Source organism: Bufo bufo, chromosome 1 (genome assembly GCF_905171765.1).
Source record: "Bufo bufo chromosome 1, aBufBuf1.1, whole genome shotgun sequence".
In the NCBI taxonomy this organism is placed as follows: domain Eukaryota; kingdom Metazoa; phylum Chordata; class Amphibia; order Anura; family Bufonidae; genus Bufo; species Bufo bufo.
The window spans coordinates 369902024-369928711 of record NC_053389.1 but is presented as its reverse complement, the minus strand read 5'-3'; the positions used below and the strand labels follow the sequence as shown (position 1 = coordinate 369928711).

The 26688-nt window shown below is 45.3% G+C and overlaps 1 protein-coding gene across 1 annotated transcript in view; it reads right to left on the bottom strand.

Annotated features, from left to right (window-relative positions):
* Positions 1-26688, bottom strand: part of TENM2 (teneurin transmembrane protein 2) — a 3383593-nt gene that overhangs the window by 1600214 nt on the left and 1756691 nt on the right. The window contains exon 8 of the mRNA XM_040404927.1: positions 2601-2796. Coding sequence (XP_040260861.1) covers positions 2601-2796 — 196 coding nt within the window. The remainder of the gene's footprint in view (positions 1-2600; positions 2797-26688) is intronic.

Here is a 26688-nt window from a genome sequence, read left to right as displayed (position 1 = left end):
CCCAGAATATTATGGCAGTATTTCAAGCTTGTATTTGACTGTCACAAAAGTACATATGCTGTGCTGGTGCACTGAACTTGCATAAAATGGGCTCCGACACCCACCTAACTAAAAGACGGACAAAAGTTATTTTTTTGTGTCACTGGGCTCAGGGCAGGGTAAAAAAATTGTGCACTACACTCACAAAACAAAATCACTGTAGATCGCTGAGTTAAACAAGCACTTCTGATAAAAGATTCTTTCCTATTCTTTCACTCACAGCAGCAGCATCCTATCCCTACACTAATAAGAGCAGAATGACGTGCAGCGCTAGGTAACTCCAGCTTATATAGAGGCTGGGTCGCATGCTGCACTGGCCAATCACAGCCATGCCATTAGTAGGCATGGCTGTGATGGCTTCTAAGGGCACACGAGTCAAACGCTTGTTGATTGGCTGCTCTGAAGCCTTTCAAAAAGCGCCATTTACTCGCCGAACACCGAACCCGAACCCAAACTTTTACTGAAAAGTTCGGGTTCGGGTCCGGGGTCCAAAAATCCTAAAGTTCGGTATGAACCCAAACTTTACAGTTCGGGTTCGCTGAACGCTAGTGGTAACCCTTATCCAGTAGTGGGTCCATTAAGTCCCACACTATCTTCCCACTAACTCCGAGGATGGGGGGGAATTCTGGGGGTTCTATCCGGGAATCTTTCCCTTCGTAAATGTAGAACTTGTGGGTGTACCCGGAGCTACTCTTACAAAGTTTATATATCTTTATGCCATACCTTGCCTGTTTTCTAGGCAGGTACTGGTGGAATCTAATCCTCCCTTTGAAAAGTAATAGGGACTCATCTACACTGACATTTTTATCCAGGTTGTAAACCTCACCTTAACTTGGTGTTAAAGTGGTCGATGACAGGTCTAACCTTGAAAAGAAAGTAAAATGTTGGGTCGTTTTGGGGTGGGCACTGTGCATTGTCATTGTAGTGTAGGAATTTCCTAATTGACTCAAATCGCTTCTGGGTCATGGTCTTATTGCAAATTGGAGTCTGGTAGAAAATGTCTGAACTCCAATATTGTTTAATGTTTGGCTTCTTTACAACGCCCATATGCAGCACGAGTCCTTAAAACATCATCATCTCTGCTACACTTACTGGGGTCCAATCTAGGGGTCTAGCGTATGCTGATGTAGCGTTCTAATCAATGAATTGTTGGGCGTATAAATTGGTTTGGGCCACCATTAAATTTACAAAATCTTCAGAGAAGAAAATTTTGAATCTAGTTCAGTCTGCCCTCAAAATCTGGAATTTGGGCCTGATAATCATCAGGGGGTGAGGTCCATATGGGCTCAAGCTGGGGGCTGCCTCAGCTGTTGTTCTGGGGCGCCTTCTAGAGGGTTCCTCATCAGCGGATGATGATGATGATGAGGGGGTAGAGGGGTAGAGGAGTAGAGGAAAGTGGCACCCTCTTCTCCCTCACTGGCAGACTCCGTATCAGAGGCAAGCATCTTCAGCTGAGTATACTCGTTGAGATGGAGGGGCCATTTTATTGGGGTGTGATGTGTGAAATGTGTAAACCTTTATTTAGTGTGAGGGGTGTGTATGTTGTGTTTTCACACGTGAAGGGGCTTGTAATAAATTTAAATTTAATTTAGAAGAAACAAAAGGAGAGAATATTTTTTTTTAAGTCTTTTCTGCAAAAAAAAAAAAAATCTGCACAAAAAAGTATTTTCTGTACACAAAATAAACTTGCAGTGCAAACTGAGCAGACATGATCAGTAATGGACACTACTGATCTTCGGTGCTCAGTGGTTGCAGGGACGGAGGGTGGTTTAGGGAAAGACTCTAGCAGGCTGCCAGCTTCCTCAACGCGCCTGTTCCGAGATTTCCCCAGAGCACAGGGCTGGCAGACAGATGCCAGCGCTGCCTGGCCCTGTCAATCAGGACTTGGAGGGAGGCGACAAAGGTGGGAGAAAGGAGCCTCTAGGAGCAGGAACAACGCTCCCCCCCCCCCCCTGCTCCTAGAGGCTAATTAGCATATTATAAAAGTTAGATTTCTGGCGTAACGGGGGCATAGATAAAAGTAGGAATAGGCTAGTTAGGTGTAGCTGACAGCACATTGCTAATGTCAGCTAGCTTAATAGGGTTAAATCTGGTGACAGAATCCCTTTAATGTGTGAACAGAGCATCCACCTCCTAGATCCTCACTGATCATTGTATTACATTTCTTAGCATTTGGTAGATCACAAATCCTTTCAAAGTTTATGGGGAGGTGTAGTTAGGATGCAAATGTGTCTGCAGTAGAAAATAAATCTAAAACTTTTCTAGCTGTTTTCTGAGTCACCACTCAGTCTCATAGAGGTGAATGGAACAGTGGACCACACATGCTCCATTCAGAGAAAAAACTCAGGGACCACTCGTTCTCTGTGTAATGGAAATACCAACAGTCGGACCCCTGTGGTTAAGTAATAATTTATTTTCATGAGATAACCATGTAAAGACTTCTGAAAATGAATTTACATTTTTGAGCATCTAAAGAAAAAAATAATAACGATGTTGCATGAAATGTAATTTTGATTATTAATGCAAACTTCATTGCATGAGTAATAAAAGAATATTCTTACCAAGGACAACAGTATTGAATGACACTATCTCCTTGTCCTTTCCATCATTGTAGAAGGCCAAGTGCCAGATTCCAACATCCAAGTACTGGACAAACACAGCCTCATTTTGTACCAGTGTCTGAATGCTGCGGCGCTCTCTTGGGGCTTCTATTACACTCCACTTCTCCTTGCCATCCAAACGCTCCATAAAGTCATACTGTAAATTGAGATAAGATTAGAGCTTAATTGAGATGTCAATATGTTTTAGAACATGATGTAAATAATAATAATAATATACAATAATATCATTATTTATATATATATATATATATAAAGAAGGACCTGGAAAGAAATCTTGTGGGGATCACACCTCTCTAGCACATACCATTCCTGAGCACATCCAATAACCTACATTAGCCAATAGAAGCCTGCAGGTCTTTCTCTTCATATCCCAACTGCCATATACACGGTCACATGTCCCTTATTAGCCAATAGAAACTCACAGGTCCTTAGTCTTCACATACACACAGTTTTACACCAGGTTTCCAAAACAACCCAGCCATTTTTCTTCACGGCTGCAGGTCAGCTTTAAAGGGGCAGGGCACTGTGGGTGACACTGTTAAGGGAGCGGAGTGAGACCTCATTTGGAGTATTGTGCTCAGTACTGGAGACCATATCTCCAGAAGGATATTGATACTTTGGAGAGAGTTCAGAGAAGAGCTACTAAACTACCGATGTAACATGGTTAGCACTCCTTGTTTCTGAGATTTCTGAGTTTGGTTATCTAATCTAAGCAAACACCTTCAATTGCTTTTCAATGGCTTTTGTCTCAAGATAATGAAATGAGTTAAGAAATTTGAGTTAACAGCGGGAGTGCTAACCATGGTATATCTGTAGTACATGGATTGCAGGATAAAACTTACCAGGAAAGGTTAAAGGACCTTAACATGTATAGCTTGGAAGAAAGACGAGACAGGGGATATGATAGAAACTTTTAAATACATAAAGGGAATCAACAAGGTAAAAGAGGAGAGAATATTTAAAAGAAGAAAAACTGCTACAAGAGGACATAGTTTTAAATTAGAGGTGCAAAGGTTTAAAAGTAATATCAGGAAGTATTACTTTACTGAGAGAGTAGTGGATGCATGGAATAGCCTTCCTGCAGAAGTGGTAGCTGCAAATACAGTGAAGGAGTTTAAGCATGTATGGGATAGGCATAAGGCCATCCTTCATATAAGATAGGGCCAAGGGCTATTCGTAGTATTCAGTATATTGGGCAGACTAGATGGGCCAAATGGTTCTTATCTGCCGACACATTCTATGTTTCTATAATAAGTTAACAAAAACGTCATTATTTTTACAGGTCAACGCGTTTCAAGGGCGGAATGCCCTCTTCATCAGGACAGTATTACAGATGACAATCACAAACGGTGATTTAAAAAGCATTTTTGGCGTGCAGGCCAGAGGGTAGGAGGGGAGAGGAGCCTATGGGCATGCATCTGCTTAATGAATATGTAAGTGAACTAATGTAGGACGTCAATCTATACCGGTGGGTGTTTGTATGTATACATTCTGTTTATTTTATGTTTATTTTATTTTGTTCTTGTGAGTCTCTTGATCAGGCGGCATAGACATCTATCAGGATCGTGTCTTCAGTGTGAGGCATAGACGTCTATTAGGATCGTGTCTTCAGGTGTGCGACGGAACACTCGGCTGTGTACAGGATTGTCATCAATGCTCTAAATTGTCTGTAGTGTATGCCTATTTGCTGACCATTCTTGGGGGCAATATGTCCAGAATAAGGGTGTGATGATCTACAAATAATCATTATTTGCTGAAAAGAGCGCTAGGATTTACTTTTCACTAGCGTGAAGGGGTGGCTCACTGGCAGCGGGGCGGGTACATGGCATCTACTAGTTTGAGAAGCTCTGTGTAGTAGAAGCAAAGGAAGCTGGGTACAGTATTAGGTGCAGGGGACCGCAATGTGCATGTGTTTATAGGGTAGCTTAAGGGATGCCAACATATATGTTGGCTATTTTGTTAAGAGAAGAGATGGAACATGTTTATCACAAGTGCCGCGGTGTTACAGGAGGAGATGGTATAGAGACCGCCTGTGTCATAGATTGTATGACAAAGGTCAATTGGTGTTTTGCCTGATTTTCAAGTGTTCTGTGCTCATGGGAATTATACTAGTAGTTACACTATATTTATATATTCATATAATGTAAGGACCCGTCTGTGGCCAATGGATATATTATGAGCTAGTAGAGTTACATGAAATTGATATAACTCCTAAAGTGTGCATAGGCATTTTTACTCAGTGGAATGTATCAGTTTGTATGTACAGTACAGACCAAAAGTTTGGACATACCTTCTCATTCAAAGAGTTTTCTTTATTTTCATGACTATGAAAATTGTAGATTCACACTGAAGGCATCAAAACTATGAATTAACACATGTGGAATTATATACATAACAAACAAGTGTGAAACAACTGAAAATATGTCATATTCTAGGTTCTTCAAAGTAGCCACCTTTTGCTTTGATAACAGCTTTGCACACTCTTGGCATTCTCTTGATGAGCTTCAAGAGGTAGTCCCCTGAAATGGTTTTCACTTCACAGGTGTGCCCTGTCAGGTTTAATAAGTGGGATTTCTTGCCTTATAAATGGGGTTGGGACCATCAGTTGCGTTGAGGAGAAGTCAGGTGGATACACAGTGGATAGTCCTACTGAATAGACTGTTAGAATTTGTATTATGGCAAGAAAATAGCAGCTAAGTAAAGAAAAATGAGTGGCCATCATTACTTTAAGAAATGAAGGTCAGTAAGTCAGCCCAAAAATTGGGAAAACTTTGAAAGTAAGGGCTATTTGACCATGAAGGAGAGTGATGGGGAGCTGCGCAAGATGACCTGGCCTCCACAGTCACTGGACCTGAACCCAATCGAGATGGTTTGGGGTGAGCTGGACCGCAGAGTGATGGCAAAAGGGCCAACAAGTGCTAAGCATCTCTGAGAACTCCTTCAAGACTGTTGGAAGACCATTTCAGGTGACTACCCCTTGAAGCTCATCAAGAGAATGCCAAGAGTGTGCAAAGCAGTAATCAAAGCAAAAGGTGGCTACTTTGAAGAACCTAGAATATGACATATTTTCAGTTGTTTCACACTTGTTTGTTATGTATATAATTCCACATGTGTTAATTCATAGTTTTGATGCCTTCATAGTCATGAAAATAAAGAAAACTCTTTGAATGAGAAGGTGTGTCCAAACTTTTGGTCTGTATTGTATATACATTGCTAAACACCCATATACAGGCTATAGGTGTTGAGTAATTGGTGTTTGTCTATTTTGGATACATAGTGAGTATTTTAAAGTGAGTTCAGAGCAGATATGGCTGCTAAAGTGTACGGTTGACATGATGTGTATATATCTACTATTTTGCTCATGCAGTCTAATGGTCCGCTATATGCATTCATCTGTCATATACTTTCTTATTATGCGGGAATATGGTATGGATTTAATAAGTAGTATGAAAATGAAAACGTCCTCTTTATGTGTCGATTTCAATTATATGGGACTCCAGCAGTGGTTTGTAGTGGTTTACATAATCGATATCGGAAAATAGAAATATTTTACATAATATGATAGCACATATACATATATATATAAAATGGAAAATATCACATCTAAAAACATATTAAATCAAATGTAATCAAATAAAACAAAATAAAATAGAATGGACTGACATGACCAAAGGATGATCACTACTATGCGTGTCGTGTGGTCCCAAGGGAGATATAAGCATACAGTATAATTAGTGTAGACAATATGTGGGTAAGGTCTATTTCTGTAGGCTACTGAATCTATTAAATGGGTTGTCAGGTATGTAATCAATGGGAGTGATTTTTAGTGGATGCTTTTCTTTTTTAGGTGTGGATGCACAGTGTCTGGAGACACTATGTTTAAGGTATTGTCGCTGGATTTTATATCTGTGTTGGTTCAACCAGCAGTGCAGTGCCTGTGTCGTGCGGCCCAGGTATTGGTAACCACAATTACATTCAATCAGATATTTTACGAAGCTCGATTGGTATGTCATGTGATGTTTTATTTCAAATGCTGTCCCATTATTATTTGAAGTGAAACTTGTACGGTTGTGTGCAATGGTTTTACAGCATGGGCAGCATTTTGTTCCCCATTAAAATCTCCCAATTTTTTTGTGTATACTCTTATTGTGGATCTTCAAATGTTGTATTGGTTTACTGGGGGCTAAGATGTTCCTTACAGTTGGGGCTCTTCTGTAAATTATCCTGGTTTTGGTGGTATTTCGCTAGATAGGGGTCCTGTTGTAAAATATGCCAGTGTTTGGCCAGTACTGGACGTATGGCTTTGTTTGATGTGTTGTACTGAGTGATGAGGTTTACGCACACATACAGTATGGTTGTGTTACGTAATTTTTTGCTGTTTGTAAACATTCCTCTTGTGTGTTCAAGGTACTTCTAGTATAAGAGTTTTTTTATAACTTAATTAGGGTACCTTTTATCTATGAATCTCTTTTTTAGAAATTTGCTTGTTGTTTAAAGTCATCATCATAGGTACAGTTACGTCTAACCCGTTTGTACTGACTGTAGGGGATATTCTGCAGCCACTTCCCCTACAGTCAGTACAAACGGGTTAGATGTAACTGTACCAATGATGATGACTTTAAACAACAAGCAGAAATTCTAAAAAAGAGGTTCATAGAGAAAGGGTATAGAGTTGAGCGAACACCTGGATGTTCGGGTTCGAGAAGTTCGGCCGAACTTCCCGGAAATGTTCGGGTTTGAGATCCGAACCCGACCCGAACTTCGTCCCGAACCCGAACCCCATTGAAGTCAATGGGGACCCGAACTTTTGGGCACTAAAAAGGCTGTAAAACAGCCCAGGAAAGAGCCAGAGGGCTGCAAAAGGCAGCAACATGTAGGTAAATCCCCTGCAAACAAATGTGGATAGGGAAATGAATTAAAATAAAAATTAAAAAAATAAAAATGAACCAATATCAATTGGACAGAGGTCCCATAGCAGAGAATCTAGCTTCACGTCAGCAGAGAATCAGTCTCTTCATGCCATAGCAAAGAATCTGGCTTCATGTCAGCAGAGAATCAGTCTCTTCATGCCATAGCAGAGAATCTGGCTTCATGTCAGCGCAGAATCAGTCTTCATGTCATAGCAGAGAATCAGGCTTCACGTCACCCACCACTGGAACAGGCCACTGTCACACATTTAGGCCCCGGCACCCAAGCAGAGGAGAGAGGTCCCGTAACAGAGAATCTGGCCTTATGTCAGCGCAGAATCAGTCTTCATGTCATAGCAGAGAATCAGGCTTCACGTCACCCACCACTGGAACAGGCCACTGTCACATATTTCGGCCCAGGCACCCAGGCAGAGGAGAGAGGTCCCGTAACAGAGAATCTGGTCTTATGTCAGCACAGAATGAGTCTTCATGTCATAGCAAAGAATCAGGCTTCACGTCACCCACCACTGGAACACGCCACTGTCACACATTTAGGCCCCGGCACGCAGGCAGAGGAGAGAGGTCCCGTAACAGAGAATCTGGCCTTATGTCAGCGCAGAATCAGTCTTTATATCATAGCAGAGAATCAGGCTTCACGTCACCCACCACTGGAACAGGCCACTGTCACATATTTAGGCCCAGGCACCCAGACAGAGGAGAGAGGTCCCGTAACAGAGAATCTGGCCTTATGTCAGCACAGAATCTGTCTTCATGTCATAGCAGAGAATCAGGCTTCACGTCACCCACCACTGAAACAGGCCACTGTCACACATTTAGGCCCCGAAACCCAGACAGAGGAGAGAGGTCCCGTAACAGAGAATCTGGCCTTATGTCAGCGCAGAATCAGTCTTCATGTCATAGCAGAGAATCAGGCATCACGTCACCCACCACTGGAACAGGCCACTGTCACACATTTAGGCCCGGCACCCAGACAGAGGAGAGAGGTCCCGTAACAGAGAATCTGGCCTTATGTCAGCACAGAATCTGTCTTCATGTCATAGCAGAGAATCAGGCTTCACGTCACCCACCACTGGAACAGGCCACTGTCACACATTTAGGCCCCGGCACCCAGGCAGAGGAGAGAGGTCCCGTAACAGAGAATCTGGCCCTATGTCAGCACAGAATCTGTCTTCATGTCATAGCAGAGAATCAGGCTTCACGTCACCCACCACTGGAACAGGCCACTGTCACTTATTTAGGCCCCGGCACCCAGACAGAGGAGAGGTTCACTCAACTTTGGGTGGTAGTTAATATCTAATCTGCACAAGGGATGGACAGGTCCTGTGGGATCCATGCCTGGTTCATTTTTATGAACGTCAGCTTGTCCACATTGGCTGTAGACAGGCGGCTGCGTTTGTCTGTAATGACGCCCCCTGCTGAATACACGTTCAGACAAAACGCTGGCCGCCGGGCAGGCCAGCACCTCCAAGGCATAAAAGGCTAGCTCTGGCCACGTGGACAATTTGGAGACCCAGAAGTTGAATGGGGCCGAACCATCAGTCAGTACGTGGAGGGGTGTGCACAGGTACTGTTCCACCATGTTAGTGAAATGTTGCCTCCTGCTAACACGTTCCGTATCAGGTGGTGGTGCAGTTAGCTGTGGCGTGGTGACAAAACTTTTCCACATCTCTGCCATGCTAACCCTGCCCTCAGAGGAGCTGGCTGTGACACAGCTGCATTGGTGACCTCTTGCTCCTCCTCTGCCTTCGCCTTGGGCTTCCACTGGTTCCCCTGTGACATTTGGGAATGCTCTCAGTAGCGCGTCTACCAACGTGCGCTTGTACTCGCGCATCTTCCTATCAGGCTCCAGTGTAGGAAGTAAGGTGGGCACATTGTCTTTGTACCGGGGATCCAGCAGGGTGGCAACCCAGTAGTCCGCACATGTTAAAATGTGGGCAACTCTGCTGTCGTTGCGCAGGCACTGCAGCATGTAGTCGCTCATGTGTGCCAGGCTGCCCAGAGGTAAGGACAAGCTGTCCTCTGTGGGAGGCGTATCGTCATCGTCCTGTTTTTCCTCCCAGCCACGCACCAGTGATGGGCCCGAGCTGCTTTGGGTGCCACCCCGCTGTAAACATGCTTCATCCTCCTCCTCCTCCTCCTCCACCTCCTCCTCATCCTCGTCCTCCTCGTCCTCCAGTAGTGGGCCCTGTCTGGCCACATTTGTACCTGGCCTCTGCTGTTGCAAAAAACCTCCCTCTGAGTCACTTCGAAGAGACTGGCCTGAAAGTGCTAAAAATGACCCCTCTTCCTCCTCTTCCTCCTGGGCCACCTCCTCTTCCATCATCGCCCTAAGTGTTTTCTCAAGGAGACATAGAAGTGGTATTGTAACGCTGATAACGGCGTCATCGCCACTGGCCATGTTGGTGGAGTACTCGAAACAGCGCAACAGGGCACACAGGTCTCGCATGGAGGCCCAGTCATTGGTGGTGAAGTGGGGCTGATCCGCAGTGCGACTGACCCGTGCGTGCTGCAGCTGAAACTCCACTATGGCCTGCTGCTGCTCGCACAGTCTGTCCAGCATATGCAAGGTGGAGTTCCACCTGGTGGGCACGTTGCATATGAGGCGGTGAGCGGGAAGGCCGAAGTTACGCTGTAGCGCAGAGAGGCGAGCAGCGGCAGGGTGTGAACGCCGGAAGCGCGAACAGACGGCCCGCACTTTATGCAGCAGCTCTGACATGTCGGGGTAGTTGCGAATGAACTTCTGCACCACCAAATTCAGCACATGCGCCAGGCAAGGGATGTGCGTCAAACCGGCTAGTCCCAGAGCTGCAACGAGATTTCGCCCATTATCGCACACCACCAGGCCGGGCTTGAGGCTCACCGGCAGCAACCACTCGTCGGTCTGTTGTTCTATACCCCCCCCACAACTCCTGTGCGGTGTGGGGCCTGTCCCCCAAACATATGAGTTTCAGAACGGCCTGCTGACGTTTACCCCGGGCTGTGCTGAAGTTGGTGGTGAAGGTGTGTGGCTGACTGGATGAGCAGGTGGAAGAAGAGGAGGAGGAAGCTGAGTAGGAGGAGGAGGAGACAGGAGGCAAAGAATGTTGCCCTGCAATCCTTGGCGGCGGGAGGACGTGCGCCAAACAGCTCTCCGCCTGGGGCCCAGCCGCCACTACATTTACCCAGTGTGCAGTTAGGGAGATATAGCGTCCCTGGCCGTGCTTACTGGTCCACGTATCTGTGGTTAGGTGGACCTTGCCACAGATGGCGTTGCGCAGTGCACACTTGATTTTATCGGACACTTGGTTGTGCAGGGAAGGCACGGCTCTCTTGGAGAAGTAGTGGCAGCTGGGAACAACATACTGTGGGACAGCAAGCGACATGAGCTGTTTGAAGCTGTCTGTGTCCACCAGCCTAAATGACAGCATTTCATAGGCCAGTAGTTTATAAATGCTGGCATTCAGGGCCAGGGATCGAGGGTGGCTAGGTGGGAATTTACGCTTTCTCTCAAATGTTTGTGAGATGGAGAGCTGAACGCTGCCGTGTGACATGGTTGAGATGCTTGGTGACGCAGGTGGTGGTGTTGGTGGTACATCCCATGTTTGCTGGGCGGCAGGTGCCAACGTTCCTCCAGAGGCGGAGGAAGAGGCCGAGGCGGCGGCAGCAGCAGAAGAGGCCGAGGCGGCAGCAGCAGAAGGGGTAGCAGGGGGAGCCTGAGTGACTTCCTTGTTTTTAAGGTGTTTACTCCACTGCAGTTCATGCTTTGCATGCAGGTGCCTGGTCATGCAAGTTGTGCTAAGGTTCAGAACGTTAATGCCTCGCTTCAGGCTCTGATGGCACAGCGTGCAAACCACTCGGGTCATGTCGTCAGCACATTGTTTGAAGAAGTGCCATGCCAGGGAACTCCTTGAAGCTGCCTTTGGGGTGCTCGGTCCCAGATGGCGGCGGTCAGTAGCAGGCGGAGTCTCTTGGCGGCGGGTGTTCTGATTTTGCCCACTGCTCCCTCTTTTGCTACGCTGTTGGCTCGGTCTCACCACTGCCTCTTCCTCCGAACTCTGAAAGTCAGTGGCACGACCTTTATTCCATGTGGGGTCTAGGACCTCATCGTCCCCTGCATCGTCTTCCACCCAGTCTTGAACCCTGACCTCCTGTTCAGTCTGCACACTGCAGAAAGACGCAGCAGTTGGCACCTGTGTTTTGTCATCATCAGAGACGTGCTGAGGTGGTATTCCCATGTCCTCATCATCAGGAAAAATAAGTGGTTGTGCGTTAGTGCATTCTATCTCTTCCACCCCTGGGGAAGGGCTAGGTGGATGCCCTTGGGAAACCCTGGCAGCAGAGTCTTCAAACAGCATAAGAGACTGCTGCATAACTTGAGGCTCAGACAGTTTCCCTGATATGCATGGGGGTGATGTGACAGACCGATGGGCTTGGTTTTCATGCGCCATCTGTGCGCTTTCTGCAGAAGACTGGGTGGGAGATAATGTGAACGTGCTGGATCCACTGTCGGCCACCCAATTGACTAATGCCTGTACCTGCTCAGGCCTTACCATCCTTAGAACGGCATTGGGCCTCAACAAATACACCCTGTACAGAATTATTAGGCAAATGAGTATTTTGACCACATCATCCTCTTTATGCATGTTGTCTTACTCCAAGCTGTATAGGCTCGAAAGCCTACTACCAATTAAGCATATTAGGTGATATGCATCTCTGTAATGAGAAGGGGTGTGGTCTAATGACATCAACACCCTATATCAGGTGTGCATAATTATTAGGCAACTTCCTTTCCTTTGGCAAAATGGGTCAAAAGAAGGACTTGACAGGCTCAGAAAAGTCAAAAATAGTGAGATATCTTGCAGAGGGATGCAGCACTCTTAAAATTGCAAAGCTTCTGAAGCGTGATCATCAAACAATCAAGCGTTTCATTCAAAATAGTCAACAGGGTCGCAAGAAGCTTGTGGAAAAACCAAGGCGCAAAATAACTGCCTATGAACTGAGAAAAGTCAAGCGTGCAGCTGCCAAGATGCCACTTGCCACCAGTTTGGCCATATTTCAGAGCTGCAACATCACTGGAGTGCCCAAAAGCACAAGGTGTGCAATACTCAGAGACATGGCCAAGGTAAGAAAGGCTGAAAGACGACCACCACTGAACAAGACACACAAGCTGAAACGTCAAGACTGGGCCAAGAAATATCTCAAGACTGATTTTTCTAAGGTTTTATGGACTGATGAAATGAGAGTGAGTCTTGATGGGCCAGATGGATGGGCCCATGGCTGGATTGGTAAAGGGCAGAGAGCTCCAGTCCGACTCAGACGCCAGCAAGGTGGAGGTGGAGTACTGGTTTGGGCTGGTATCATCAAAGATGAGCTTGTGGGGCCTTTTCGGGTTGAGGATGGAGTCAAGCTCAACTCCCAGTCCTACTGCCAGTTTCTGGAAGACACCTTCTTCAAGCAGTGGTACAGGAAGAAGTCTGCATCCTTCAAGAAAAACATGATTTTCATGCAGGACAATGCTCCATCACACGCGTCCAAGTACTCCACAGCGTGGCTGGCATGAAAGGGTATAAAAGAAGAAAATCTAATGACATGGCCTCCTTGTTCACCTGATCTGAACCCCATTGAGAACCTGTGGTCCATCATCAAATGTGAGATTTACAAGGAGGGAAAACAGTACACCTCTCTGAACAGTGTCTGGGAGGCTGTGGTTGCTGCTGCACGCAATGTTGATGGTGAACAGATCAAAACACTGACAGAATCAATGGGTGGCAGGCTTTTGAGTGTCCTTGCAAAGAAAGGTGGCTATATTGGTCACTGATTTGTTTTTGTTCTGTTTTTGAATGTCAGAAATGTATATTTGTGAATGTTGAGATGTTATATTGGTTTCACTGGTAAAAATAAATAATTGAAATGGGTATATATTTGTTTTTTGTTAAGTTGCCTAATAATTATGCACAGTAATAGTCACCTGCACACACAGATATCCCCCTAAAATAGCTAAAACTAAAAACAAACTAAAAACTACTTCCAAAAATATTCAGCTTTGATATTAATTAGTTTTTTGGGTTCATTGAGAACATGGTTGTTGTTCAATAATAAAATTAATCCTTAAAAATACAACTTGCCTAATAATTCTGCACTCCCTGTATCGCTGTAAATTCTGCTGGCTACTGGGACCTGAGTAGTTGGTTCACTAGGACGTGTGGCTGTGGCAGAACGGCCACGTCCTCTCCCAGCACCAGAGGGTCCACTAACACCACCACGACCATGTCCACGTCCGCGTCCGCGTCCCTTATTAGATGTTTTCCTCATTGTTCCCGTTCACCACAATTTTGAGAATGGCAAATTTGGGAATAGTTTTTCAACCCAGAACAAAAAATGTGCTTTTACGGTCACTACAAATAACTTGACCAGCTCAAACAGTACAGATTTGGTTGAATAGAAATGTGAGACCTATTTTTTTTTGCGCTGTGTGACAGGTATACGTTTAATCACAGAATTAGACTTGTATCTGCACGGTAGCGTGTGTGTTAAGTTTTTCTGAATGACACTATCAGCACCTTGAATCTAAGATATCCTTTTTGGGATAGATTTCAAGTAGGCCTCATATAACATAAACTACTTAGTTATTTTGAGAATGGCAAATTTGGGAATAGTTTTTCAACCCAGAACAAAAACTGTGCTTTTACGGTCACTACAAAAAACTTGACCAGCTAAAACAGTACAGATTTGGTTGAATAAAAATGTCAGGTCTATTTTTTAGGCGCTGGGTGACAGGCTCAACTTGCCCCTGATGTAGTATATGGCCAAAAAATAACCACACTATTGATGGTTAAATGCACTTGGGTGACACAGGCTCAGCCTGCACCTGATGTAGTATATGGCCAAAAATTAACCACACTGTTGATGGTTAAATGCACTTGGGTGACACAGGCTCAGCCTGCACCTGATGTAGTATATGGCCAAAAATTAACCACACTGTTGATGGTTAAATGCTCTTGGGTGACACAGGCTCAGCCTGCACCTGATGTAGTATATGGCCAAAAAATAACCACACTGTTGATGGTTAAATGCACTTGGGTGACACAGGCTCAGCCTGCACCTGATGTAGTATATGGCCAAAAAATAACCCCACTGTTGATGGTTAAATGCACTTGGGTGACACAGGCTCAGCCTGCACCTGATGTAGTATATGGCCAAAAAATAACCAGACAGTTGATGGTTAAATGCACTTCGGTGACACAGGCTCAGCCTGCAGCTGATTTAGGATATAGCAAAAAATAACCACACTATTGATGGTTAAAAGCACTTGGTGGTAGCTTGTGCTGGCGCACCACAAGCCACAAAATGGCCGCCGATCACCCCAGAAAAAAGTGATCTAAATACGCTCTGGGCAGCCTAAAAAAAGTGAGCAAGTCGATATTAGCACTTCAATGATCCACAGCTGGAGATCGATCACAGAATGAAGTCTTTTGGAGGAGTTAATCTGCCTAATCTCGCCCTAACGTCGCAGCAGCAACCTCTCTCTATGCTTGAATCAGCAGAGTGACGTGCAGCGCTACGTGACCCAAGCTTATATAGAGGCTGGGTCACATGCTGCACTGGCCAATCATAGCCATGCCAATAGTAGGCAAGGCTGTGATGGCCTCTTGGGGCAAGTAGTATGACGCTTGTTGATTGGCTGCTTTACAGCCTTTCAAAAAGCGCCAAGAAAGCGCCGAACACCGAACCCGGACTTTTACGAAAATGTTCGGGTTCGGGTCCGTGTCACGGACACCCCAAAATTCGGTACGAACCCGAACTATACAGTTCGGGTTCGCTCATCCCTAAAAGGGTACCCTAAAGAAGTTATAAAAAACGCTTATACTAGAAGAACCTTGAACACACAAGAGAAATGTTTACAAACAGCAAAAAATGACATGCCAATCAAGCTTCATAATATATCTGATTGAATGCAGTTGTGGTTACCAATACGTGGGCCGCACGACACAGGCACTGCACTGCCGGTTGAACCAACACAGATATAAAATCCAGCGACAATACCTTAAACAGCGTCTCCAGACACTGTGCATCCACACCTGAGAAAAAAAAGCATCCACTAAAAATCACTCCCATTGATTACATACCTGACAACCCATGTAATAGATTCAGTAGCCTACAGAAAAGAGAAGTGTACTGGATCTACCAACTAGACACTCAAGTACCCCATGGGCTCAATGAGATCAGCGAAACCATAATGTGATAGACCTTACCCACATATTGTCTACACTAATTATACTGTATGCCTATATCTCCCTAGGGACCACAAGCATATTAGTGATCATCCTTTGCTCATGTCAGTCTATTCTATTTTATTTTGTTTTAATTGATTACATTTGATTTTATATCTTTTTAGATGTGATATTTTCCATTTTTATATATACACTCACCTAAAGAATTATTAGGAACACCATACTAATACGGTGTTGGACCCCCTTTTGCCTTCAGAACTGCCTTAATTCTACGTGGCATTGATTCAACAAGGTGCTGATAGCATTCTTCAGAAATGTTGGCCCACATTGATAGGATAGCATCTTGCAGTTGATGGAGATTTGAGGGATGCACATCCAGGGCACGAAGCTCCCATTCCACCACATCCCAAAGATGCTCTATTGGGTTGAGATCTGGTGACTGTGGGGGCCATTTTAGTACAGTGAACTCATTGTCATGTTCAAGAAACCAATTTGAAATGATTCGAGCTTTGTGACCTGGTGCATTATCCTGCTGGAAGTAGCCATCAGAGGATGGATACATGTTCTCATTCTGTTTACGCCAAATTCGGACTCTACCATTTGAATGTCTCAACAGAAATCGAGTCTCATCATTTTTCCAGTCTTCAACAGTCCAATTTTGGTGAGCTCGTGCAAATTGTAGCCTCTTTTTCCAATTTGTAGTGGAGATAAGTGGTACCCGGTGGGGTCTTCTGCTGTTGTAGCCCATCCGCCTCAAGGTTGTGCGTGTTGTGGCTTCACAAATGCTTTGCTGCATACCTCGGTGGTATCGAGTGGTTATTTCAGTCAACGTTGCTCTTCTATCAGCTTGAATCAGTCGGCCCATTCTCCTCTGACCTCTAGCATCCACAAGGCATCCACAAGGCATTTTTGCCCACAGGACTGCCGCATACTGGATGTTTTTCCCTTTTCACACCATTCTTTGTAAACCCTAGAAATGGTTGTGTGTGAAAATCCCAGTAACTGAGCAGATTGTGAAATACTCAGACCGGCCCGTCTGGCACCAACAACCATGCCACGCTCAAAATAGCTTAAATCACCTTTCTTTCCCATTCTGACATTCAGTTTGGAGTTCAGGAGATTGTTTTCACCAGGACCACCCCCCTAAATGCATTGAAGCAACTGCCATGTGATTGGTTGACTAGATAATTGCATTAATGAGAAATAGAACAGGTGTTCCTAATAATTCTTTAGGTGAGTGTATGTATACATGCTATCATATTATGTAAAATATTTCTATTGTCCGATATCGATTATGTAAAGCACTACAGAGTATGTAAACCGTATTGGCCCTATCCTCTGGAGTCCCATATAATTGAAATCGACACATAAAGAGGACGTTTTCATTTTCATACTACTTATTAAATCCATACCATATTCCCGCATAATAAGAAAGCACATGACAGATGAATGCATATAGCGGACCACTAGGCTGCTTGAGCAAAATAGTAGATATATCATCATGTCAACCCCCCACATTAGCAGCCATATTTGCGCTCTGAACTCACTTGAAAATACTCACTATGTATCCAAAATAGACAGACACCAATTACTCAACACCTATAGCCTGTATATGGATGTTTAGTAATGTATAGACATACAAACAGATACATTCCACTGAGTAAAAATGCCTATACCCACTTTAGGAGTTATATTAATTTCATGTAACTCTACTAGCTCATAATACCTATCCATGGGCCACAGACGGGTCCTTACACTATATGAATATATAAATTTAGTGTAACTACTAGTATAATTCTGTCATACTATCTATGACAGGCTGTCTCTATACCATCTCCTCCTGTAACACCGCGGCACTTTTAATAAACATGTTCCATCTCTTCTCTTAACAAAATAGCCAACATATATGTTGGCACCCCTTAAGCTACCCTATGAACACATGCACATTGCGGTCCCCTACACCTAATACTGTACCCAGCTTCCTTTGCTTCTACTACACAGAGCTTCTCAAACTAGTAGATGCCATGTACCCGCCCCGCTGCCAGTGAGCCGCCCGTTCACGCTAGTGAAAAGTAAATCCTAGCGCTCTTTTCAGCAAATAATGATTAATTGTAGATCATCGCACCCCTGTTCTGGACATATTAACCCTGCTAAGAATGGTCAGCATATACAGTTGTGTTCAAAATAATAGCAGTGTGTTTAAAAAAAGTGAATAAAGCTCAAAATCCTTCTAATAGCTTCTATTTCCATACACACAAATGCATTGGGAACACTACACATTCTATTCCAAATCAAAACATAAAGAAAAATATATCAAATTTGTGTTGTTCCTCTAAAAAAAATTAAGAAAAGTGAATATTTGACTGTTCAAAAAATAGCAATGTTTGTATTCTTCTTTGCAAACTTAAACATTCACTGTATAAACTGAAAAATGTTTTTGCTTTCCTTTGAATCACTTAACTAATATTTAGTTGTATAACCACTGTTTCTGAGAACTGCTGTACATCTGTGTTGCATTGAGTCAACCAACTTCTGGCACCTGTGAACAGGTATTCCAGCCCAGGATGATTGGACTACATTCCACAGTTCTTCTCTATTTCTTGGTTTTGCCTCAGAAACTGCATTTTTTATGTCACCCCACAAATTTTCTATTGGATTAAGATCCGGAGATTGGGCTGACCACTCCATAACGTCAATCTTGTTGGTCTGGAACCAAGATTTTGCACGTTTACTGGTGTGTTTGGGGTTGTTGTCTTGTTGGAACACCCATTTCAAGGGCAATTTTCTTCAGCATAAGGCAGCATGACCTCTTTAAGTATTCTGATGTATTCAAACTGATCCATGATCCCTGGTATGCGATAAATAGGCTCAACACCATAGTATGAGAAACATCCCCATATCATGATGCTTGCGTCACCATGCTTTACTACCTTTACAGTGTACTGTGGCTTGAATTCAGTGTTTGGGGGTCGTCTGACAAACTGTCTCCGGACACTTGACCCAAAAAGAACAATCTTACTTTCATCAGTCCACCAAATGTTGTGCCATTTCTCTTTAGGCCAGTCAATGTGCTTTTTGGCAAATTGTAACCTCTTCAGCACATGTCTTTTTTTCAACAGAGGGACTTTGTGGGGGCTTCTTGCAGATAGCTTGGCATCACATAGGTGTCTTCTAATTGTAACAGTACTCACAGGTAACTTTAGAACTTCTTTGATCTTCCTGGAGCTGTTTGTTGGCTGAGTCCATTTTGGCAATTTGGCAAGATGTACAAGAGCATCTTTCAAGGCTTGAAAAGCAGTTTCACAGACGGGAGACCACAGGACCTTTCAGGGAAGGTTCTTTTTCGTGAGGTCAGTCAGGGGCTTAGCTAGGGTGCTGTAATCTGGTACAAACTGTCTGTAATACCCTGCTGTCCCCAGGAAGGCCAGGACCTGGGTCTTGTCCGGGGTGTGGGCCAGTTAGCGACAGCTTCTGTCTTGGCGGGCTCTGACCGCTGCTGCCCACACCCAATCTGGTGGCCCAAATACTGGACCTCCACCATGCCTGTATGATATTTGTCTGGTTTCAGACCATCTGCCGGATCTAAACCAGCACTGCCCCCAAATGTGTCAAGTGCTCCTCCCAGGACTTGCTATAGATCGCAATGTCATCCAGGTACGCACATGTGAAATCCTGAAAGCCATCAAGGAGTCTATCCACCAAGCATTGGAACGTGGCTGGGGCGTTTTTCTTCCCGAATGCCATGACCCTAAATTGGTACAAGCCAAATGGGGTGACAAAAGCTGACTTGGGGATATCCTCCTTGGCCAGGGGAATCTGCCAGTACCCCTTACAGAGGTCAATTGTGGTCAGATATTGTCCCCTGGCAATGTGATCCAATAGCTCATCCACTCGGGGCATGGGGTAGGCATCTGTCACGGTTTTGGCATTTAGCCGCCGATAGTCCACGCAGAACCGAGTAGTCCTATCCTTCTTTGGTACCAGGACTACTGTGGATGCCCAGGGACTATCGGAGGGCTCAACGACTCTTAGCCTCAACATTTCCTGTATCTCCTCCTTCATGGTATCTCTGACGGTGTCAGGTATCCGGTATGGGGGTTGCCTAATTGGCGCCTGGCCTGGGGTTTCTACCCTATGAGTAGCTATTGTGGTGAACCCTGGTTCTTGGGAGAACGTGTGGCTCTTACTGGCTTTTAATCAGTTTATCTGCTTCCTCTCGGTGGCCGTCAGTCAGTCCCCTAGTTTTATCTTACTAAGGGGATTGATCTGGGGCTGTCTACTCGAGAGGTCAGGTAACGGTAAGCTGTCTGCATCGTCAGTGGCTTGGGCGCAGACGGCAGCTATGTCCTCGGGTCTTTCTTCATATGCTTTGAGCATATTAATGAGGAAGGCTTTACGTACCCTCTCATCTTTGTCACTGGCGATTACATATGTGGTATCGCAGAGTTGGTCTACCACTGTGTAAGGGTCCTGCCAGGCTGCTTGCAATTTATCATGTTTGGTCGGTTTCAACACTAGGACTTTCTGTCCTACTTGGAACATTCGTTGGCGAGCACCCCGATTGTACTATACCCTCTGCCACTCCTGGGCCGCCTGAAGGTTTTACTTAATCATCCGTGCCAGCTGTTCCATGTGGTCCTGGAGCTGCACTACATATGACACAATGGGGGCTCCCTCTTGTTTGGGGGTTCCCTCCCAGTGCTCCCTGATGAGGTCCAGGGGGCCTCGCACCGTTTGCCCATACAGTAGCTAAAAAGGAGATAACCCCGTGGATTCCTGCGGCACCTGTCTATATGCAAACAGTCACGGTATTCGTCTGTGAACGTTTTCAACATTTGTTTGAGGGTACCTTTGAAGCGCTCACAAAGGCCGTTGATCTGGGGGTGGTACGAGGAGCTAAGAAGGGACTTAATTTAGCAGACTTTCCACAATTGGTGAATCAGTTCAGCGGTGAACTGGCTCCCTTGGTCGGAGAGGATCTCCCTAGGGAAACCCACCCTAGCGAATATCCTGACAAAGGCATTGGCAACAGTGTCTGCCTGAATATTGGATAAGGCAATGGCTTCGGGATAGCAGGTGGCATAGTCCACCACGGTAAGGATAAATTGTTTACTGGATGGACTAGGCCGTTTGAGGGGCCCTATCAGATCGAATGCTATCCGGCTAAAGGGCTTTTCTATGATGGGCATGGATAGCAGCTTAGGGAGTCATTCCCAAATGTCCTGCTAAGGGAATGTCATGCCCTATTCGGAGAAGCTCCTGTCGGTACTTTCTTGGAACTACTAACTGGCGCCTCCGTGAAGGGACAGCCCCAGGGTGACGGATGTCAGACACCCGGTATAGCATGTCTTGTTCCCATACATATTTTTCCCCTTCTGAATCTGGCTCACCTGTCGCCGCCCTAAGGCGATACTTCTGGAGGGAGGGGTCAGCCCTAGTCTCCCTACCAAATTTTTCTGGGGTATCCCAGGCTAGGGTCGTCATGGCTTAGGTCTTAGTCAAGGAGTCAGCGTGTCTTACCTGGGTCTCCCCGACCGGTGGGTTGTTCTCTGCAGTGCGGGTTTGAGCACAGGTGGTGACTAGATGAGCGCCTGCGGTAGGAGCATAGGATGAGGTGAGGGGCCCAATGTCATTGCCCAGCAATACTTCAGCTGGGAGGTTGTCCAGTATTCCCACTTGTACAGTACCATATCCAGCTCCCCAGTTTAGATGAACCCGGGCAGTGGGGAGATGATAAATAGCTCCTCCGCCGACTCGGACGGTGATAGTCTTCCCGGTGCAATCATTGTTGTGGACAAAGTGTCGCTGTATGAGAGTCAGGGTGGCCCCAGAGTCTCACAGGCCTTGCACTGATTGCCCATTGACCATTGTACCTTTTGGCGGGGCTGTTGTCAGTTGTGGCGGCTTGGATGGGGTCAGCCTTGTATAGGACCCCTAAGTATTTCTCCGCCTCGGCTTCAGCTTCCACACAGTGGGCAGCTGGTGTAGGTTGAGGCCGGTAGGAGGGTCATCACCAGTTGGACCTGGGGGGTTCCAGGGGGCAGTTGCTCCTGATGTGTCCCAGCTGTTGGCATCCATGGCACCGTACTCGGGACTGGTTCCGCTGGAACCTGGGGGGTCCAGAGTAGAGGGCCGGGGCTGGAGGGACCGGAGCACAGAACTCTGCCCTAGGAGGTGGTTTTGTAATGGTCGGCTCTTGACAAAGACGTACAGCGGTTGGTTCTGGCCGTCGGGAATCCGTATACTCCTCTGCCAGGTAACATAGTATATAAGGCCGAAAAAAGACATTTGTCCATCCAGTTTGGCCTGTTATCCTGCAAGTTGATCCAGAGGAAGGCAAAAAAAAAAAAAGTGAAGTACAAGCCGTTTTTCCCCACTTAAAGAGGACCTTTCACCAGAATAAAACATCTAAACTAACTATACAGCCATGTAGAGCGGCGCCCAGGGATCCCCCTGCACTTACTGTTATACCTGGGTGCCGCTCCGTTCGCCCGGTATAGCCTCCGGTATCTTCATAGTTAGGCTCCACCCAGGGGAACCTGACGGCGTCTCTTTCTCCTATGCTGTAGCGCTGGCCAATCGCAGCGCTCAGCTCATAGCCTGAGAGAAAAAAAAGCCTCTCAGGCTATGAGCTGAGCACTGCGATTGGCCAGCGCTACAGCATAGGAGAAAGAGACGCCGTCAGGTTCCCCTGGGTGGAGCCTAACTATGAAGATACCGGAGGCTATACCGGGCGAACGGAGCGGCGCCCAGGTATAACAGTAAGTGCAGGGGGATCCCTGGGCGCCGCTCTACATGGCTGTATAGTTAGTTTAGATGTTTTATTCTGGTGAAAGGTCCTCTTTAAGGGGGGAAAAATTCCTTCCCGACTCTAATCAGGCAATCGGAATAACTCCCTGGATCAACAACCCCTCTCTAGTAGCTATAGCCTGTAATATTATTACACTCCAGAAATTCATCCAAGCCCCTCTTGAATTCTTTTATTGTACTCACCATAACCACCTCCTCAGGCAGAGAGTTCCATAGTCTCACTGCTCTTACCGTAAAGAATGCATTTCTATGTTTGTGTACAAATCTCCTTTCCTCCAGACGCAGAGGATGTCCCCTCGTCACAGTCACAGTCCTGGGGATTAATAGATGATGGGAGAGATCTCTGTACTGCCCTTGATATATTTATACATTGTTTTTAGATCTCCCCTCAGTCGTCTTTTTTCTAAAGTGAATATCCCTAATGTTGATCATCTTTCAGGGTACTGTAGTTGCCCCATTCCAGTTATTACTTTAGTTGCCCTCCTCTGAACCGTCTCCAGCTCTGCTATGTCTTCCTTGTTCACAGGAGCCCAGAACTGTACACAGTACTCCATGTGTGGTCTGACTAGTGATTTGTAAAGTGGTAGGACTATGTTCCCATCACGGGCATCTATGCCCCTTTTGATGCAACCCATTATCTTATTGGCCTTGGCAGCAGCTGCCTGACACTGGTTTTTACTGCTTAGTTTGCTGTTTATTAAAATCCCTAGGTCCTTTTCCATGTCAGTATTACCCAGTGTTTTACCATTTAGTATGTATGGGTGATTTGCATTATTCCTTCCCATGTGCATAACCTTACATTTGTCAGTGTTAAACCTCATCTGCCACTTCTCTGCCCAAGCCTCTAATCTATCCAGATCCATCTGTAGCTGTATAGTGTCCTCTTCAGTGTTACTTTACACAGTTTAGTGTAATCTGCAAAAAAAATTTTTTTACTGTGCAAGCCTTCTACAAGATCATTAATAAATATATTGAAGAGAATAGGGCCCAATACTGACCCCTGAGGTACTCCACTAGTGACAGTGACCCAATCTGAGTGTGTACCATTAATAACCACCCTCTGTTTTCTATTACTGAGGCAGTTACTTACCCACATACAGACGTTTTCTCCCAGTCCGAGCATTCTCATTTTATATACTTACCTTTTATGTGGTACAGTGTCAAATGCTTTGGAGAAGTCCAGATATACGACATCCTGTCCTGTCGTCCTGTAGGGTGAGTGGCCATCGATCCTGAAGCCATTCCTTCAGGCCCCGTTTTAATGCTCCTATGAAATGTTCAAGCATGAACAGCTGCAAAACTCCTTCTCCTGTGGTGGCTTGGCATCCCTGTACCCAATGGGATGCGGCCCTGTGTAGCGTACAGGCCCACTCTGAGTAGGAATCTCCTTTCCGTTTGGACTCCCTAAACCGTCGCTGGTATGTTTGGGGGGTTACAGCATACCGGAACAGTAGCGCTTCCTTTACCGTGGCATCATTTGTAACATCCTCGGTTGGGATGGCACGAAAAGCTTCATTGGCCTTTCCCGACAGTTTGCCTGACAAAATTGTAACCCATTCCTCGGGTGGCACCTGATGTAGCGCACATTGCCTTTCAAAGTCGGTTAAATATCCATCTATCTCTCCATCTGTCTCTTGGTATGCTTTAAATGCTGCAAATGGTACCTTTTTCCGCTCGCTGGAGGTCACAATCGGTAGTACTGAGCTCTCTGGTCTTTGTGCGGTCAGTACCTGTAGGTGATAGGCTCTTTTCTCTCTTGCCTTCTCTATTGCTGCGTTGAGAAGCTGGGTTACCAGTTCCACAGGTGGATTCGGCCCATAGAGTGTCAGCCTTCTTTGTATGATTCTCTGGATCTCGTCCTCTTCTCCGTAAGTTGGGTTGGAGTTAGCCATGGTGTTGTTTTGGTCCAATTTGACCAATTCAGTTATCAGTCATGGTCGGTTACTAGCCGAACACCCACGGCTCTCAAACAAATCCTTCAACGTTAGCCGTTTCAGTTTCTCATACTGATTCTCCATGGATATAGTACCTCCTCTGGGAAGATAGGACCAATCCCACTGCTGCCACCAATGTAGCGGTTACCCCAGAGTGTAGAGGAGTTTCCACTGCTGGAGGGTGTCCTTTTTTTCCGATCGTTGAGGAGTCTGCTCAGCATTCAGTAGTGATCCAAGTGAAGAAGCTCTTCCAAGCGCTAGTGTGATAGCTGTATATTTGTTACCTCCAATAAGAGACAAGACTCTAGATTGAGGGTGAAGAAGAACTCTATATTGATGGCCACAGCCCGGCCTTTTATGCAGGAACACAAACTACAGCAACCAATCAATATACAGTAAAAGATAATGCACTCACAAACAGGGGCTTTGTCACATAGCTTACAAGTAGACACTGTGTCTTTACCCAGACAATGGACCAGAGTGTTATCTTGTGTATTGTAATTAAGTAGGTCAGTCTTGTGGTTAGAGCAGACTGAATGTCTGGAAGTGTGTCTACACCTATGTCCCTGATACACATAGATGTCTGCGTCCATTGTTAAGAGTAGGTATCCAAGGCCCTGGCTTAAAACCATCTTTAAAACAGGGGGATCTGTTACACTCACTAATTGAACTCCACACTGTTATTATTTTGAACATGCCCCTTTCAATAAGTGATTGAATTACAGAGAATCAGCAAAATGCATGGCATGGCTGTTGGGTCTGTTGGATTTCTATTACTCTACTACACCTGCTAGTAAATGATTTGCCATGTAGAAATTTCATTTCTACCAAAAACAGTGATTGATCAGGTTAGTGATGTCTGACTGCTATTATTTTAAACACAACTGTAGGTATACACTACAGACAATTTAGAGCATTGATGACAATTCTGTAAACAGCCTAGTGTTCCGCCGCACACTGAAGGCACAATCCTGATAGACGTCTATGCCTCACACTAAAGACACAATCCTGATAGACGACTATGCCTCACACTAAAGACACAGTCCTGATAGACGTCTATGCCTCACACTGAAGACACGATCCTGATAGACGTCTATGTCGCCAGATCAAGAGACTCACAGGAACAAAATAAAATAAAATAAACATAAAATAAACAGAATGTATACATACAAACACCCACCACTATAGATTGACTTCCTACATTAGTTCATTTACATATTCATTAAAAGAAGATGCACGCCCATAGTCGGCTCCTCTCCCCTCCTACCCTCTGGCCTGCACGCAAAAAATGCTTTTTAAATCACTGTTTGTGATTGTCATCTGTAATACTGTCCTGACGAAGGCGGTGTTCCGCCCTTGAAACTCATTGACCTGTAAGAATAAAGAAGCTTCTGATCACCTATACCCACCTGGTACTACTTTTCTGCTGACAGAGGTTCTGATTTTATCTCGGTTTTATCTTGAGTTCTCTGCGGATCTTCTCATCCCGACGACCATTCCGGTGGCACGGGCAAGAACCTTGGCAGCAGCGCAGGCATCCCGCACGCTGGTCAGGCAAGTACCAGCAAAGCGAAGCATAGCAGTTGTGACTTCTCACAAAAATAAAGAGTAAGCGCAACTGCCTATATATTTCCACCATATATTAAACAGCAACACACAAGAGGCGCTGCCTCCTGTTCTCTTTCTCACTTTCCCTGTAAGCTACATCCCTCTTTAGGCTAAACACAGATAATCTCTCTAAAATGAGATGTACCAAGTTATGCCACATTTTAGCACAATTTATACCATCTAGGTGGGACTCTACTTTGCATGCAATGTAGTGCAGCTGTCTAGTTGTAGCCTTAATTTTATTAAATTACCAAACTTTCTCAACTTCAGCAATGTTGAGAAAGTCTTAATCTCCCTGTGCTGAAGATACATCTAGTTTATTAAGTGGTAAATGCCTCTTAACCCATTCGCAATATCCACCGTGCAGTACATATAGGATGGATGTTGGCACTTTAAAGATGACACCTACTCTAGTGATCATGCCTTCAGAGGCGGCTTTCCCTGGGCCTGAATGGCTCCACCGCATGGAGATTGGGGAATTCTTTATAACAGTCTGGGTCTCTGTGAAGTACACAGGTTATTACAGTTTTAGTTCATA